Source organism: Rhinoderma darwinii, chromosome 1 (genome assembly GCF_050947455.1).
Source record: "Rhinoderma darwinii isolate aRhiDar2 chromosome 1, aRhiDar2.hap1, whole genome shotgun sequence".
NCBI lineage: Eukaryota > Metazoa > Chordata > Amphibia > Anura > Rhinodermatidae > Rhinoderma > Rhinoderma darwinii.
The window spans coordinates 129660021-129678583 of NC_134687.1; the positions used below are offsets into that span (position 1 = coordinate 129660021).

The following is an 18563-nucleotide window of genomic DNA, read 5'->3' on the forward strand; positions in this document are numbered from 1 at the left end:
GGTGTTACCATACTCGGGAGAAATTGCTTTACAAATCTTGGGGGGCTTTTTCTTCTTTATTCCTTGTGAAAATGAAAAATGTCGATCTAAAACTACATCTTATTGGGAAAAAAAATAATTCGTCATTTTCACAGCTTAATTAATTCAGCAAAAAACCTTTAGGGGTAAAAATTCTCACTGTACCCCTAGATGATTCCTCAGGGGGTGTAGTTTCCAAAATGGGGTCACTTCTGGGGGTTTCCACTGTTTTGTCCACTCAGGGGCTTTGCAAATGCGACATGGTCTCTGCAAACCGCACCGAATGCCAAATGGCGCTCCTTCCCTTCTAAGCCCTGCTGTGTGTCCAAACAGCCGTTAATAACCACATGTGGGGTATTGATTTACTAGGGAGAAATTGCTTTAGGCTATGTTTACAAGGTTAACAAAACAAGTCTGAAAATACAGAGCGGTTTTCAAGGAAAAACAGCTCCTGATTTCCAGCCGTTTTTTAATCAAGCTAGCGTTTTTCGCTGCATTTTTTATGGCCATTTTCTGAGCGTTTTTTCTATTGAGTCAATGAAAACCTGCTCCAAAAAACGGCCCAAGAAGTGACATGCTCTTCTATTTACGTGCCTTTTTTTGAGAATGAGGAGTAAAAAAAACGCCCTGTTGGAACAGAACCCCGTATTTCCCATTGAAATCAATGGGCAGATGTTTGTATGCGTTCTGCTTGCAATACGTCAGCCGTTTTTCGGGACGTTTACGGCCAGAAAAACGGCTGAAAATAGCCCATGTGAACATACCCTTACAAATGTTGTGGTGCTTTTTCTTTGAAATAATGTATATTTTCAGTTTCACGGCCTACTTCTAATAATTTCTGCAAAAAACCTGTGGAGTCAAAATGCTCACTATACCTCTAGATAAAATTCCATGAGGGGTGTAGTTTCTCAAATGGGGTCACTTTTGGGGGATTTCCACTGTTTTGGCACCGCAAGACCTCTTCAAACCTGACATGGTGCCTAAAATATATCCTAATAAAAAGGAGGCCCCAAAATCCACTAGGTGCTCCTTTGCTTCTGCGGCCTGTATTTCAGTCCATAAGCACACTAGGGCCACATGTGGGATATTTGCTAAAACTGCAAATTCTGGGCAATAAATATTGAGTTGCCTTTCTCTGGTAAAACCCTCTGTGTTACAAAAAAAAACATGAAGAAAATGAATTTCTGCAAAAAAAATAAAAATGAAATTTGTAAATTTCACCTCTACTTCACTTTAATTCTTGTGAAACGCCTAAAGGGTTAAGAATCTTCCTAAATGCGGTTTTGAATACTTTGAGGGGTGTAGTTTTTAAAATGGGTCGACTTATTGGGGGTTTCTAATATAGAAGGCCCTCAAAGCCACTTCACAACTGAACTGGTCCCTGACAAAATAGCCTTTTGAAATTTTCTTAAAAATGGGAGAAATTGCTGCTAAAGTTCTAAGCCTTGTAACGTTCTAGAAAAATAAAATGATGTTCAAAAAACGATGCCAATCTAAAGTAGACATATGGGGGATGTTAATTAGCAACTATTTTGTGTGGTATAACTGCCCGTCTTACAGGCAGATAAAATTTCACAAAATTTTGGTGTTTTTCACAATTAAATACTGAACGTATCGAGCAAATTTTGCCAGTAACAAAGTCCAATTTGTCACGAGAAAACAATTTCAAAATCGCTTGGATAGGTAAAAGCATGCCGAAGTTATTACCACATAAACTGAAACATGTTGGATTTGAAAAATCAGGCGGTCAGGAAGGTCAAAAGTGGCCACAGCGGGAAGGAGGTAAATATGCTGTTGATTTTCCGCAATTAAATTCTTCAATTTTCTGATGTGAGGCACGTGGTGTGATGAATTTCGAACCTCCATATGCCTCACATTAATAGTAATTAACCCCATAAGATTTCTCACTCATAATAGACAACAGTGGGTTAATGTGTGAGGTACATGATGGGGTTAAATACTATTAATGAGAGGCACATGGAGGTACTAAATTCATAACACCTTGTGCTTCACATTAATAAGTGAAAGAAAGCAGTTTTATTTTATTTTTTTACAGCGCACACCATAAATTAAGCTATAAATTTGTTGTGCAGGTTATCATGGTCACGACGATACCGAATAGGTGTATATTTTATGTTTCGAGACTTTTATTTTAATGTTTATTGAAAAAAGTGTGTATTTTTTTTTTTTACTTTTTTTTAAATTTAACATTACTTTTATTTAATTTTACTTTTTTATTTTTAAACTTTAATGTACTGGCATATATCTATATGTCAGTACATTAGCCTATGTACTGATTGTACACAGGCAGTTGTTAGGACATACCCAAGTATGCCCTAACAACAGGAAATATGGTCCGACAGCCATGGGGTCCTTTAATCGACCCTGGGCTGTCTGCCCATATATGGTATGTCCCTCCATCACATCACAGGGATTTCCCTGCGACGCGATCCAAGGGGCATCCCCCTTCTCATTTTACCCTTGAATGCTGCGGTCAGCTTTGATTGCAGGGCTACTGTGTAATTCAGCCATTGCACGGCTCCTGATAACAAGTGTCAACTAATGAGCGGCAATGCCTGAACTAAAGACAGAACATTTTTGCAGGGCGCCCATCATGTTCTCGATCTTCAGTGCCGGCGCTCATTAGTGCAGCACACATTTGTTTGGAGCGAGGCAATGGCTGTATTAGCAGTCCCGCTCTGACTAAATTCATGTATTACAATATTAAAGAGGCTCTGTCACCAGATTTTCAAACCCCTATCTCGTATTGCAGCAGATCGGCGCTGCAATGTAGATAACAGTAAAGTTGGGTTTTTTTCAAAAACGAGCATTTTTGGCCAAGTTATGAGCATTTTTATATTTATGCAAATTAGCCTCTCTTAAGTACAACTGGGCGTGTTGAACATTAAGTACAAGTGGGCGTGTATTGTGTGTGTACATCTGGGCGTTTTTACTTGTTTTACTAGCTGGGCGTTGTGAATAGAAGTGTATGATGCTGACGAATCAGCATCATCCACTTCTCTTCGTCAACACCCAGCTTCTGGCAGTGCACAGACACACAGCGTGTTCTCGAGATCACGCTGTGACGTTACTTCCTGCCCCAGGTCCTGCATCGTGTCGGACGAGCGAGGACACATCGGCACCAGGCGACAGAGGCTACATCGACTTACCTGCAAACGCCGATGCTGCTGCAGAATCAACTGTAGCCTCTGTCGCCTGGTGCCGATGTGTCCTCGCTCGTCCGACACGATGCAGGACCTGGGGCAGGAAGTGACGTTACAGCGTGATCTCTCGAGAACACGCTGTGTGTCTGTGAACTGCCAGAAGCTGGGTGGTAACGAAGAGAAGTGGATGATGCTTATTCGTCAGCATCATACACTTCCATTCACAATGCCCAGCTAGTAAAAGAAGTAAAAACGCCCAGATGTACACACACAATACACACCCAGTTGTACTTAACTTTAAACACGCCCAGTTGTACTTAAGAAAGGCTCATTTGAATAAATCTAAAAATGCTCATAACTTGGCCAAAAATGCTCGTTTTTGAAAAAAAAAAAAAACTTTACTGTTATCTACATTGCAGCGCTGATCTGCTGCAATACGAGATAGGGGTTTGAAAATCTGGTGACAGAGCCTCTTTAAGCTGTGCAGCCGCATCAGCTTAGTATCTAAATACATGAATTAACGGTACTGAACCGTTTGAGGGTGTGCGGCTTTGAAATAGTATCAATATTTCAAAGCATCGTGCAACCCTAGTGTGAACTTACCATTAAACTGTGCCGCCTGCATCTGTTCGAGTGGGGTCCCTTCTGTCCTACTCTGCATTGTTCACCTCTGATTTCAGTATCTCTCATGAGCCACAGTAGCGCAAACAAGAAGAAGATACCACCGTGCAGTTTTCCCAGACAAAATATACATCCACTCTCCTCCAGTGATTTAAATCCAGCTGCAGTTACTCATACCAATTCCTGTACAATCTAAATAATGGCATGCAATACACAGTGTTCCAAATTATTATGCACATTGGATTTAAGTGTCAAACATTTAATTATTCGTTTTTCAATTAAACTCATGGATGGTATTGTGTCTTAGGGCTCTTTGAATCATTGTAATCAATCTCAGACACCTGTGATAATTAGTTTGCCAGGAGTGCCCAATCAAAGGAAAAATACTTAAGGACGTTGCACATTATTAAGCAGGCCTCAGGTTTCAAGCAATATAGGAAAGAAAAAGGTTTTCTGTGCTGCCGAAAAGCGTGAAATAGTGCAATACCTTGGACAAGGTATGAAAACCTTGGATATTTCAAGAAAACTTAAGCGTAATCATCGTACTGTGAAAAGATTTGTGGCTAATTCAGAGCACAGATGGGTTCGTTCAGATAAAGGCATAATGAGGAAGGTTTCTGCCAGACAAATTAATAGGATTAGGAGAGCAGCTGCTAAAATGCCATTGCAAAGCAGCAAACAGGTATTTGAAGCCTCTGGTGCCTCTGGAGTCCCACGAACATCAAGGTGTAGGATCCTCCAGAGGTTTGCAAGTGTGCATAAAGCTATTATTCGGCCACCCCTAAACAATGCTCACAAGCAGAAACGGTTGCAGTGGGCTCAGAAATACATGAAGACTAATTTCAAACCGTGTTGTTTAATGATAAGTGCCGTGCAACCCTGGATGGTCCAGATGGATGGAGTAGTGGATGGTTGGTGAATGGCCACCATGTCCCAACAAGGCTGCGACGTCAGCAAGGAGGTGGCGGAGTCATGTTTTGGGCTGGAATCATGGGGAGAGAGCTGGTAGGCCCCTTTAGGGTCCCTGACGGTGTGAAAATGACCTCTGCAAAGTACGTAGAGTTTATGACTAACCACTTTCTTCCGTGGTACAAAAAGAAGAACCGTGCCTTCCGTAGCAAAATTATCTTCATGCATGACAATGCACCATCTCATGCTGCAAAGAATACCTCTGTATCATTGGCTGCTATGGGCATAAAAGGTGTAAAGGATCTGCCAGGCACAGCTTCTGTATCCACGCCCATAGGTAATCAGTCTGCTTCTATGTCTGTGAGACTGACTCCATCTTCCACCACTCAGGATGGCAGGCTTAGGAGTGGGAGAGCCTATCACAGCCTGGCCAGACGGAGCTAGCTCCCGCCCTCTGTCTATTTATACCTGCCTTTCCTGTTCCTCCTTGCTTGTGATTCTTCTCGTTTGGTTTCCTGGCCCTGCTGCAGCTTCTTGAACTATTTGTCCCTACTTCATACTGACCCTGGCTTACTGACTACTCTCCTGCTCTGCGTTTGGTACCTCGTACACTCCTGGTTTGACTCGGCTTGTTCACTACTCTCCTGCTCTGCGTTTGGTACCTCGTACACTCCTGGTTTGACTCGGCTCGTTCACTACTCTTGTTGCTCACGGTGTTGCCGTGGGCAACTGCCCCATTTCCCTTAGCTTCTGTGTACCCTTGTCTGTTTGTCTGTCGTGCACTTATTGAGCGTAGGGACCGTCTCCCAGTTGTACCCCGTCACCTAGGGCGGGTCGTTGCAAGTAGGCAGGGACTGAGTGGCGGGTAGATTAGGGCTCACTTGTCTGTTTCCCCACCCCCATCATTACAAAAGGAGAGAAACTCATGGTGTGGCCCCCATGCTCCCCTGACCTCAACCCTATTGAGAACCTTTGGAGCATCCTCAAGCAAAATATCTATGAGGGTGGGAGGCAGTTCACATCAAAACAGAAGCTCTGGGAGGCTATTCTGACACCCTGCAAAGATATTCAAGCAGAAACTGTCCAAATACTCACAAATTCAATGGATGCAAGAATTGTGAAGGTGATATCAAAGAAGGGGTCCTATGTTAACATGTAACGTGGCTTGTTATGTTTTTTTTGATTGAAAGCGCTTTTGATTTCTGTAAATATGACCTCCTGATGCTGCAAATTCAACAAATTACCATTTTAGTTCTCTTTACAACCTTTAAAATGATTTGATCTCTGTTGTGCATAATAATGTGAAACAGTGCATTTGGAGTTTTTTACTTCTAAAAAAAATCTGTTATCATTAGGAGATTTGTTCAATAAAATTTGCATTATACTCCAACGGTTGATGGCTTGAAGATTATACTAACTGTCATTTGCATCGACTATTTAGGAAAATCAGCGAAAAATAACATTTGCATAATAATTTGGAACGCAGTGTATATATCAATCAGCTGCTTCTAAGGCCATCAAGATATTGTCGTGTATTAAAAGAGGCATGGACTCGCGGGACAGGGATGTAATATTACCACTTTACAAAGCATTAGTGAGGCCTCATCTAGAATATGCAGTCCAGTTCTGGGCTCCAGTTCATAGAAAGGATGCCCTGGAGTTGGAAAAAATACAAAGAAGAGCAACGAAGCTAATAAGGGGCATGGAGAATCTAAGTTATGAGGAAAGATTAAAATAATTAAACCTATTTAGCCTTGAAAAAAGACGACTAAGGGGGGACATGATTAACTTATATAAATATATTAATGGCACATACAAAAAATATAGTGAAAAACTGTTCCATGTAAAACCTCCTCAAAAGACAAGGGGGTAATTCCTCCGCAATACTTTTAGATCTTTTGAAGTTTTGCTCTTAGGTCAGGAAATATATGAAAGCTGGGGGCTTCCGTGGCATACAGTGTTCGGATGTAAGAGAATTACTGCATATCTCGCTATAAGATATTCTATATTATCAGCTATCATACGTCCGCATATTGTATGCCATGGCGGCTGCATGACATTCTGACCTATTATAGGAGCAACACGCACAACAGATCCATTAGTTGGACCTCAAAAAATTATAAATAAAAAAAAAAAAAAAAAGAACTCTTCCAACCACTTTTTGCGTCATATGTAAACGTGGTGTGGCCAGAGCCTTATTACTTTGACGACAGTATGAACTATGCATGAAGTGGGAAATTTGTGTACCTTTTAGGGCCTGTTCACATCTGCATTGGAGGCTCCATTAGGTGGCCGAGTCACAGATCCGGTCAAAAATACCAGAAACTATAGCACTGCATGCTGCACTTTTGTTTCCGGTAAAACCCCAGATACCCTGACGGAAAGCCGTCGGAAGCCACTAAAGTTATTGGGTTCGGTCGCGTGCAGATGGCGTCAGTTGTACAACAGAAGCAGCGCTTCTGGGTTTTTTCATGTTTTGTTCCTCTGATGGAGCAGAACGGAAACGCCAACCGGATAAGTCAGCTTAGGTGTGTCTTTTACTAGAATATGGTAATTGCACGAACACGTGGAGAACGAGTCATTAGGGGAGATTTGTCAAAACTGGTACAAAGTGAAAGTAGAGTCGTTTCCCAGGGTAACCAATCAAGTTGCTGCTTTCATTTTCCTATGAAAAACAGAGGCCATTCTACCTTTATATCCCTCTACCCTACTGGGTCCAAGGCTACGAGCTAAACCTTCCCTTATTCTACTCTTTCCAAACTGTACTGCTAATCAAAAGCTGAAATCAATATTTCGGTTTTGTATACTCACTATTTTCCCTCCTGATCTGTGTTCATATGGAAACAATGATAACGTGTTGGATTCCTTCTTAAACATGCAGTAATGCTTTACCCAGCTGGAACCAAATGGAGCAGGTCCTATATGAGAAAAAAAAAAAAAGATACAAAAGTATTTAGTGACTATTCAGTATAAAAGCCATAAACTAAAAACTTCTAAAGACTCAGATTGGGTGAGATCGGAAACCCTCATGGTTATACACAACACTGTAACATTGAGGTAAGACCTCCACTCTGGAGCCCAGAATAGAGAATTGTATAATTTTGCGCCTTTTATTAGAAAACCCCTTCGAGGATAATTCTGGCATTTATTCTAGATTACTTAGCACAGGTAGTGGAGCTTACGTTTCTCCTGGATATAGAGGTAGCCTTCCATTGTGAAAGGGCTGGCTCGTTTGTGCTCCTGTGGGTTTTTCCTGATCTTTCTCATCAAATCTTCAACCTCTGATCGTGTTCCATCAAAACGATTTCGGGTCTGAAATGTGTAAACCAAATGTGTGTTCATCTGGGGACTTCCATACAAATCAATCATTGAGGGCTTTAGAACTGAATCACGGAATACATAAAAGGTAGAATATATGAATGGCTTCAAGAATGACAGTCTGATCCACTATCGAAACCATCATGAAGAAATATAGACATATATGGGGTTCTCTATAGCAGCGATAAAATGAGAGAGAGCACCCTGTAAATAACCAGATCATCCACCTTATTTGTGTTCTGAACAGAAGAACGGACACTATCCATGTGCTTCCCCGGAGAAAGATTGAGTCTTTATACGGTTTGAAAACTACATGATTCAAGTAATTTTTGAGAATGTTAAGTGTTTTGATAAATAGCTACAAAAAACAACTACGAAAAGGAACACAAACATAGCGGTCTGCTTCCATTTGCATCAATGTAGAGGAGGTTGTATGAAAGGAAGAATACCTATTCAAAAATGTCAAAACTAAAAAAAAGAAAGTGAGGATTTGGATATGTGAACATATCTGCAAAGAATATACTTAAAGAACAGAAAGATCAGTGATCAGTTACATTCATACAGGATTTAAGCATGTATTTACATGGATGTGTCATTTCAATTCAAACTTACTGTACCATTGTAAAACCTCCTCTAGGTGGCAGTATGTTGCCACATATATGCTTATGTTTTCTCATATTGCATCTTATAGAGTGAATACTGTGGAGATGAATGCACTGATTTTAAAGAAGCACTCCAGCGTTTTTACGTTTTCAATTAATCCAAATACGGTAATGTAATGATACCATCTATTCCCTCTTGATAGTGTTACGTACTATAACGGTGTCATGGTTATTTTTCTTTTTGGCAGTCATCTTCGGAGCAACTTCCTCCTCTAGAAAGAAGTGCTCCTTCTTCGGTGCCCATGCTGTACCGAACGTCAAGACAGGGGTGGAAGAGAGAGGTATGGGGAAGGAGCCGTTCATCGGTGAGAGCAGTGTCAAGGGACTGATGCACACTTGGAGGCAGCTGAAAGTGGGTCATGCCAGGAGATGGTGACCCCTTCTGAAAACAGAAACCCCCAGGAACTGCTAGGGAAGGGGTCCTCAAATGGCAGACCGCAGATGCCAGTTGTCAGGTCTGCTTTTATCTGAAATGGCAAGCAGCTCTTTGTATTATGCCGGTGTCAGGAAAAAAAACACAGAAGTGCGGCCGTGCAAGTTCCAGTATCGTCCTGACAGAGCGGTGAAGGAGGGTGGTCCCTCCTCTTCTGCAGCAGCACGTAAGTGAGCTTATATCTCCAAAGCACACTTAGGAGCCGTAGGAGCAGAGGAGGGACGTAGACCACTGCCACCAAAACAGTTTGGGTTGTGAGCGAGGAAGAATGGGAGTGAGAAGGGCAGAGGCAGAGCATGGTGGCATCTCATCACTGCAGACAAGGAGCGCCTACTACAGTGTCAGTGGCACATACCAATCATGTCTGTGCCTCTCTGTCAGTGATCCACTGTGAAGACGGTGCATATTTCAAAGGTACACTACACGTTATTAAGGCACATGGAGTTAATAATTTAGTATCTCATGTGCTCCACATTAGTAAAACAACAATCCATGTTCTTACTAGGTTTGGTTCTATATGTACTTGTGAATCTGCATTTCTCACTATGAATCTGGTGAAGAACAGACACCACACTCGGATCACAGATGAGCATTTGAATCAGTTTGTTCGAATGGCAGTCACCCCCTTTGTGCCTAATTTCAAAGGGCTTGTGAAAGAGAAGAGAGATGCCAGTTTTCCCACTAATAAAAAATAAATATGGATAGAAATACTTTGACAAAGTTTGCAAGACAACACCTTTACTACTGTGTTCAGCTAAGACCTTCACCTGACGACAGCCCCTGGTAAGACCTTATTCACACCGTGTGTTAAATTGACTTTTTCAACAGCTGATTTCTATCTGTGCGGGACTCGATTTCACAGATCCCTCATACACTTTAGTCTATTGAGGGATCCGTGAAAACGGGCTAAAATAGGACATGTCCTATTTTTTCACGGAATGTTAAAACAGCGGCCGCGTGAATAGCTCCATATAAGTACATTGATTTTTATGCTAAAAAACATCAGTCACACCGCCAATTTTAACGTTCGTGTGAATAAGGGGAGCAAATATAGAGGTCAATAAAATTTCATACAAAAACAAGAAACATTAAAAAGAGAGCCCTACCCACAGGAGCTTACAGTTTAAGGAGAAGGTGTAACCTTGGATATAGTCGCGGGGGAAAATTGATTAGCATTGTTGGTATTTTGCAAGTACAAATTTGAGTTAGATGGAGATGGATAGGCATTTATGAAGAGGTGAGTTTTTAAGGACTTTTCAAACTTCTGGAAAGTAGAGGCCAAAAAGTAAAACAATGACACTCACATTCTGAATGTTAATTTGTAGCTCCAATTTGTAATGGTTAAAATCTTTAGCTAGTTCATATCCTTGGTGATAGAAGGTGAAAATTCCTTGGAAAAATGCCAGCATCTATGAGAAAATAAATCAATCTTATATTAGAGGAACCAGAAAAAGCAGTCACAGAAAGATCATACAAAATTCATTTACATAATATCCAAAATTAATATCGCAACCATTACTACGCTCCCACACAGGTTGTCACCCAGCTTTCCTACATTGCGGAATGGCACATCTTACCTTATTTATGCAATAAGGGTTCTGGGGCTGTATCTCTGGAGAATATATCCCAGACAAAAGTTAATTCTATACCGTACTAGTAAATTCACTCAAACAAATCAGAATAAAATCATCCCATAGTTTATACAAACAGGGGACTAATTTTGTGAGAGTTCTGCCAAATCACCTGCCCAAATGTTGCAGCCACAGAGCTATTGAAAACCAAATTGAAACTAGAAATCACTCAAATAAAAATATATAAATGCCCTTAATTTTATTTAAATAATATTAAGCTGATTCCTTGTTATACAAGATTCTGAGAAAGCTGGGTGACCACCAACACGGCTGCTATTATAGCTCCCTCAGTGTGTACCACCCAGCTTTCCAGATTTGTAAATAAGCAGTTATGTTCGATAAATATTATCAGTACAAACGTGTTTAGGGGAGAAAATGGATTAAAAATTCCAAACGCATCGACAATCCGCAGGATAGGTGATAAATATACTCCTCGCTGCATGGATATTCTGTGGATAGGTGAGAAGTTGTTTTGATAACACAACTACTTTAAGCTAGTCCATACATTACATGGATGGCCATTCATTCGAATATTTGTCTTGTTCAGACCTGGCCAAAAGTTTTGAGACTGACACAAATTTCGGTTTTTACAAAGTTTGCCGCTTCTGTTTTTATAGTGGCAATTTGCATTATCTCTAGATTGGTATAAAGAGTGATTAGATAAATTTCAATCAATTACAAAATCATTCCTTGACATGAAAATTAACTTAAGTCACAAAAACCCCATTTCCACTGCATTTCAGCCCTGCCACAAAATGACCTGCTAACATAATTTCAGTGATCTTCTCGTTAGTTCAGAAGAAAGGGTTAATGAGGACAAGACAGCTAATATAACTTTGTCATGCTTATCGAAATATAAGAGCAGACTGGTTGCTTTAAAAGGGTGATGGTGCTCGAAAAGATTGTCTTCTTCTGTTAACCATGGTTACCTCCAAGGAAACACGTGCGGTCATCATTGCTTTGCATCAAAAGGGCTTTTCAGGCAAGGACATTGCTGCTTGTATGATTGACCCTAAATTAACCATTTATCGCAGGGGTGGGTAACATATTTTGTCTGCCAAGGGCCATTTGGGTATTTATAACATCAGTCACGGCCCATACAAAATTATCAACTTAAAAATTAGCCTGCTATATTTGGTCAAACATTTAATTAACTCAGCCCTAATGTAATGGCTGGAACTGCTTCTTTTTGGTGAGGCCTGTGACATTAGCTGGTATTGATGATGTTGTCGACTCTTTCAATGGTAATATTTGAAAAGAATTCGCAGCAGTAAGTTGTTCCGACTTACTTAAAGGGGTTTTCCCATCAGGGACATTTAGGACATATCCAGTGAATATGCCATAAACGTCAGATAGATGCAAGTCACACCTCAGGGACCAATACCTATCTTGAGAACGGGGCCCCCTAAACGCTGTTCTACCTCTGTGTTCCGGCTGATTTCCGACCATGAAAAGGAAAACAGCGTAGCTCGCTGAGCTACACTATTTCCGTAATTCACATAGTAGTGAATTGAAGTTACAGAAGCAGCATAGCATGCTAGTTACGCGGTTTCCGTAAGTACTATTCAGTTCTATGGGACTTACGGAAACAGCATAGCTCAGCAAGCTACGCGGTTTTCTTTTTCATGGTCGGAAATCACACGAGACAGCCACAACACAAAAGGAGGTAGAACGGGGTTTAGGGGGCCCCTTATTAGAGATAGATCTAGGACTTGCATCTATCTGACATATCCTGTGGATATATAATAAATATACTTGATGGAAAAAAAACAAAAAACTTTAAGTCACCTGACCTCACATAATGCTTTTAAGACTGGTCCCATCCTATGTCTACACTACAGTTAAATATCTACATTTAGGCCTCAGCTAAAGCCGGGGGGGGGGGGGGGGAAGAGCGAAAGCCCGGGGGGGGGGGGAAGGGGGAAGAGCAAAAGCCCGGGGGGGGGGGGGGGAGAGCGCGAAAGCGCGGGGGGGAGAGCGCGGGGGGAAGAGCGCGAAAGCGCGGGGGGGAGAGCGCGGGGGGGAAGAGCGCGAAAGCGCGGGGGGGAGAGCGCGGGGGGGAAGAGCGCGAAAGCGCGGGGGAAGAGCGCAAAAGCGCGGGGGGGAGAGCCCGAGAGCGCGGGGGGGAGAGCCCGAGAGCGCGGGGGAGAGCCCGAGAGCGCGGGGGGAGAGCCCGAGAGCGCGGGGGGGAGAGCCCGAGAGCGCGGGGGGGGGGGGAGAGCCCGAGAGCGCGGGGGGGGGGGGGGGAGAGCCCGAGAGCGCGGGGGGGGGGGAGAGCCCGAGAGCGCGGGGGGGGGGGGAGAGCCCGAGAGCGCGGGGGGGGGGGGGGAGAGCCCGAGAGCGCGGGGGGGGGAGAGCCCGAGAGCGCGGGGGGGAGAGCCCGAGAGCGCGGGGGGGAGAGCCCGAGAGCGCGGGGGGGAGAGCCCGAGAGGGAGAGCCCGAGAGCGCGGGGGGGGGAGAGCCCGAGAGCGCGGGGGGGAGAGCCCGAGAGCGCGGGGGGGAGAGCCCGAGAGCGCGGGGGGGAGAGCCCGAGAGCGCGGGGGGGAGAGCCCGAGAGCGCGGGGGGGAGAGCCCGAGAGCGCGGGGGGGAGGAGCCCGAGAGCGCGGGGGGGAGGAGCCCGAGAGCGCGGGGGGGAGGAGCCCGAGAGCGCGGGGGGAGAGCCCGAGAGCGGGGGGGAGGAGCCCGAGAGCGGGGGGGAGGAGCCCGAGAGCGCGGGGGGGAGGAGGGCGAGAGCGGGGGAGAGAGCAGGGGACAGAGCGAGAGCGCGGGGGACAGAGCGAGAGCGCGGGGGACAGAGCGAGAGCGCGGGGGACAGAGCGAGAGCGCGGGGGACAGAGCGAGAGCGCGGGGGACAGAGCGAGAGCGCGGGGGACAGAGCGAGAGCGCGGGGGACAGAGCGAGAGCGCGGGGGACAGAGAAGAGAGTGGGAGAAAGGGAAGAGACAACAAAACATTCATGTTGCACTGCAACACAGACCCTTATATACAGAAGTTTAGAGCTTCAGTATGAATGTTATATGATCTGCTTGCAGCAATAACTATATACAGTTTGACACAAGCTATTAATGCTCTGTATACCAATGTCCTCACTTACAGGTTCCACAAATTCAAATTTTTTCCGCTCCTGGATTTCCTGCAGTTTACATACATATTCTAGTGACAGCTCATAAAAATTTTGCCGATTCTGCTCCACTTGGACATCTGCCTAAATGTGAGAGAAAGAAAACAGCTGCTTAGAGTTACAGAATAACTGCACTGTACATTTCATGCCATACCCTTTAAGGAATAGACTTGTACACCATTTGTAAGAAGAGTCAAGAGCTTTGAGAGGAATATAAACATTCCCTATCACTAAGGACCTGTAACACTATATATGGATTTCTACACTTAATATATTTCAGTACAACTACAGACATGTGTTAAGGGGGAAGACTGGGACAAAAAAAAAAAAAAAAACACATCGACAATCAACATGATAGGTGATAAATCTCTAATTGCTAGAGGCCCCAACGCAGAGACCCCCACAATTTACTAAAACAGGTCCCGAACACCCTGTTCCTCCTCACTGCATGACCGCAGTAAGAAAGCGTTTGATAGGAGCAGTGATCTCGCATTCAAGCTGCCACTTCTTCAATGTCTATGCGACTGACGGAAACAGCCAAGTGCAGGTTAGGACACATACGTGACCACCACTCAATTTAAGCTCCTCTTCACTACCGTTGTGCAGTGAGGAGAAACGGGCAGCTCGGGACCTTCAGTGGGACCCCCAGTGATCAGACATTTATCACCTATCCTGTGAATAGGTAATATATGTCCTTCATAGGATAACCTCTTAAATCTGGTGTCTGAGATTCCATAATGTCTGATAATCCGGCACTTTATTCAGTCATAAAATTGCAATATAATGTGGAATTTCACAAAAACAGAAGTCTGAGAAGAGAAAAAAATTACAGGAATGTATTTGTTGGTTCTAACGCCCGTCACACGCCTGCATTTATTTCTATAGGGCTATTCATACGGCCATTGTTTTAACGGACCGTGTGAAGGGCCTGTGGAAAAATAGGACATGTCCTATTTTTGTCCATTTTCACAGATTCCTCAATAGACTCAAGTCTATAAGGGATCCGTGAAAACGGGTCCCGCACGTGTGCATACTGTATTTTTTCATGACCGATTTTACACGCACGTTCATCTGAATAAAGCCTTCGTGATAAATGTTTGATCGCTGAGACCCCCATTGATCAAGAGAATGTGGTCCTCGGCTTGCCGTTCCTTTTATACAGGGGACTCGGGACCCCCGTTCTCGTGAACACAGGAGCGACGAAACACATATCACCTATTCTGTGGGACAACCCATGTAAGGCAGCCCATACATTACATGGACAGCCATTCATTCGAATGGCTATTCTGTAATGCTACATTTCCCCTGCAGCCCCCTGTTTGGCCAGATGCGACTTCCTCCAAAGCCAAATCCGTCCTGCTCTTCTTCCTGTGCCTGAGCGTTGTTTTGTCTACCCGTATAGCAAATGGTCTCTTAGTTGTATCCTGTAATTGTGTTTGCTCCTGAGTGGAGTCTAGTGTTGGAGTAGAGTTCATCCTCACTGTCACGCAAAGTGTCATCTGCCACGTATCATCTGTGCCAAAGCGTCTGCTATGTCTTGTATCTGTCAGGACTTTCATACAGGTAACGTTTGTGCTAGAGACTTTCATTGACTGTAGTTGGCCAGATGCTACTGCGCTGCGGCAGAGAGGCCTCGTGGGACCACATGCCCCCAGAATCGTGACCAAGTCACTCAACTGATGCATGTGTTTTTAAAAGCATAATGAGCCAATCCTAATTACTCCTTATCTTAAAATCTACACAGGTTTTGGTAATGCATATAGATATATTTCTCATTTGACACCTTGTATATTAAAGAAAATACATAAACAATATATTGTTACTTAACACTTACTAAGCTACCAACGTAGTGGAGTAAAATACATAAGCCTTCCACACATAATACATGGAATGGTTATTACAGAAAAAAACGCATTTAGACACATGTAATGAGCAAATAGTATGAATGAAGACCAAAAAAGTTCACCAAAAACCACAGTAATTTTTAGTTAACCCCTTAACAACCGCCCTCCGCCTTGACAGCAGGTGGTGCATGTGCTTAGTCTACAGCGACGTCTTTTGGCGTCGCTGTAGAGGAGGCTGATGAGCGCTCCTGTGAGCTCATCCTCTAAGTAGGAGCTGTAACTAACAGCTCCTGATCTTTTATTCAGCAAGCTGCTCTAGCAAAAACGGAAAAGTGTGGCTGGTCATTAAGACCTTTTCAGGGCCGGTCATTAAGGGGTTAAACAGCATTATAATACCATTCTGGACGTAAATAAGGAGCAATTGTGTAGTTATTTTAACCCCTTAGTGACCAGCCTACTTTAGGCCTTAATGACCAAGCAATTTTTATTTTTTTTTCTATAGTCGCATTCAAAAGAGCTATAACTATTTTATTTTTCTGTCGACATAGCTGTATGAGGACTTGTTTTTTGCGGGATTAGTTGTACTTTTTAATGGCACCATTTTGGGGTACATATTTTTTGATTAACTTTTATTAACTTTTTTCGGGGGAATAGAAAAAAAACCTGAAATTCCACCATTGTTCTATGTGTTTTAAATGGACACCGTTCACTGTGCGGCATAAATAACACTACCTCCTTTATTCTATGTGTCGGTACGATTAAGACGATACCACATATGTAGGAGGTTTTTTATGTTTTACGACTTTTGCGCAATAAAAACTCTTTTGAACTAAAATTATTTGTTTTTGCATCGTTACTTTCCAAGAGCCGTCGTTTTTTTATTTTTCCGTCAATGTAGTGATTTTTTTGGGCTTGTTTTTTGCGTGACGAGACGTAGTTTTGATTGGTACTGTTTTGGGGTACATGGGACTTAACATTTATTATGACTTTTTGGGGGGGCAATGGAAAAAAATAGCAATTTTGCCATTGCTTTTTGCGGTTTTTTTTACGGTGTTCACCTTGCGGTTTTAATTATATATTAACTTTATTGTTTGGGTCATTACGGTCGTGGCAATACCACATATGTGTAGTTTTACTTACTTTCTACACTTTTACTAAATAAAACCACTAGGGGACTTTACTATGCGATCTTTAGATCGCTGCTATAATGCTTTGGTGTACTTCGTATACCAAAGCATTATTGGCTGTTAGTGTAAATCAATAAATTAGGATGTGCCTCCGGCACGTCCCACTAGGCATATGCCCAGGGCAGACCTGGGGGCTTTAATCAAGGCCTCGGCTGCCATGGCACCCCATCGGAGGCCCGCGATTGCATTTGCGGGCCACCGATGGGTGAGAGAGGGAGCTCCATCCCTCTGTAAACTATTTAAATGCTGCGGTCGCTATTGACCGCAGCATTTAACGGGTTAAACGGCCGGGATCAAAGTAAACTTCAATTACGGTCGTTGGAGCAGGAGCCCGGCTGTCATCAGACAGCCGAGCCCTGGCTCCATCCTGCACAGTACACCCGTGCCGGACTTAGACTGGGCCGCCGTGAAAAGGTGACGGCCTAGCCTAAGGCCCCTTAATGACCGCTGTGAAAAGGCGACGGCCTAGCCTAGCCTAAGGCCCCTTAGTGACCGCCGTGAAACGGCATATTGATATTCACTAAGGAGCTAATAGAGATAAAGGAGATCTACTCTCCAATTAGGACCCTTAGGTACTCTTGTTTCCAGTTGAAGAATCCAATGTGCCTCTCGGTTTAGAAGATGTTTCCACTAGTTCCCACCTCTGAGGTATTTTCACATAAAAATCCATGAAATCTAAAAAATATTCAAGGGAACTATTATGTTTATCTATAAAATTCCTAGCTGCAACAGTGGTATTAGAAGCATTTTCTTAATTATCCGATATATGTTCTGCAATGCGGATTTTTAATTTTCTTATGGTGCAGCCTACATAGGTTAAGTTGCATTTGATGCAATTAACGGCATAGACTACATAACGTGTATCACAATTTATGAATGTTTCAATTTTATAGCTCTGATCTTTTAACCCCTTAACGCAATACAGGACGTACCGGTGCGTGCTGGCTAACTGCTGTCAGGCTATGTTCACAGGCTTAACAAAAAACGGCTATAAAATACGGAGCTGTTTTCAAGGGAAAACAGCCTCTGATTTACCGCCGTTTTTTATGTTTCAAGCGTTTTTTACGGCAGTTTTTGAAACGGTTTTTCCATTGACCCAATGAAAAAAGGCTCCAAAAACAGCTCAAGAAGTGACATGCGTTTTTTTTATGCGCCGTTTTTAAATACCTGTAGGGCCAAATGCTAACTATACCCAAAGATAATTCCTTGAGGGGTGTAGCTTCCAAAATGGGGTCACTTTTGGGGGGGTTCCACTATTTTGGCACCACAAGACCTCTTCAAACATGACATGGTGCCTAAAATATATTCTAAAAAATAAAGGAAGCCCCAAAATCCACTAGGTGCACATTTGCTCCTGAGGCCTGCGCTTGAGTCCATTAGGACACTAGGGCCACATGTGGGATATTTCTAAAAACTGCAGAATCTGGGCAATAAATATTGAGTTTCATTTCTCTGGTAAAACCCTAAAGGGTTAAGAAACTTTCTGAATGCTGTTTCGAATGCTTTGACTATTTTGTGTGGTATTACTATCTGTTTTACAAGCAGATACATTTAAATTTAGAAAAATTCTAATTTTTGCAAATTTTCTCTGAACTTTGGGGTTTTCCACAAATAAACACTGAATATAAAAATCGACCAAATTTTACCACTAACAA

At 43.1% G+C, this 18563-nt stretch overlaps 1 protein-coding gene across 4 annotated transcripts in view; it reads right to left on the reverse strand.

Moving 5' to 3' along the window:
• Window positions 1–18563, reverse strand: part of ARHGAP10 (Rho GTPase activating protein 10) — a 394713-nt gene that overhangs the window by 246999 nt on the left and 129151 nt on the right. For all 4 annotated transcript variants that reach the window (XM_075860371.1, XM_075860369.1, XM_075860372.1 and 1 more), the window contains 4 exons: window positions 13851–13961; window positions 10430–10534; window positions 7895–8024; window positions 7524–7630 (listed from right to left, as the gene is read on the reverse strand). In XM_075860371.1, the coding sequence (XP_075716486.1) occupies window positions 7524–7630; window positions 7895–8024; window positions 10430–10534; window positions 13851–13961 (453 nt within the window). The remainder of the gene's footprint in view (window positions 1–7523; window positions 7631–7894; window positions 8025–10429; window positions 10535–13850; window positions 13962–18563) is intronic.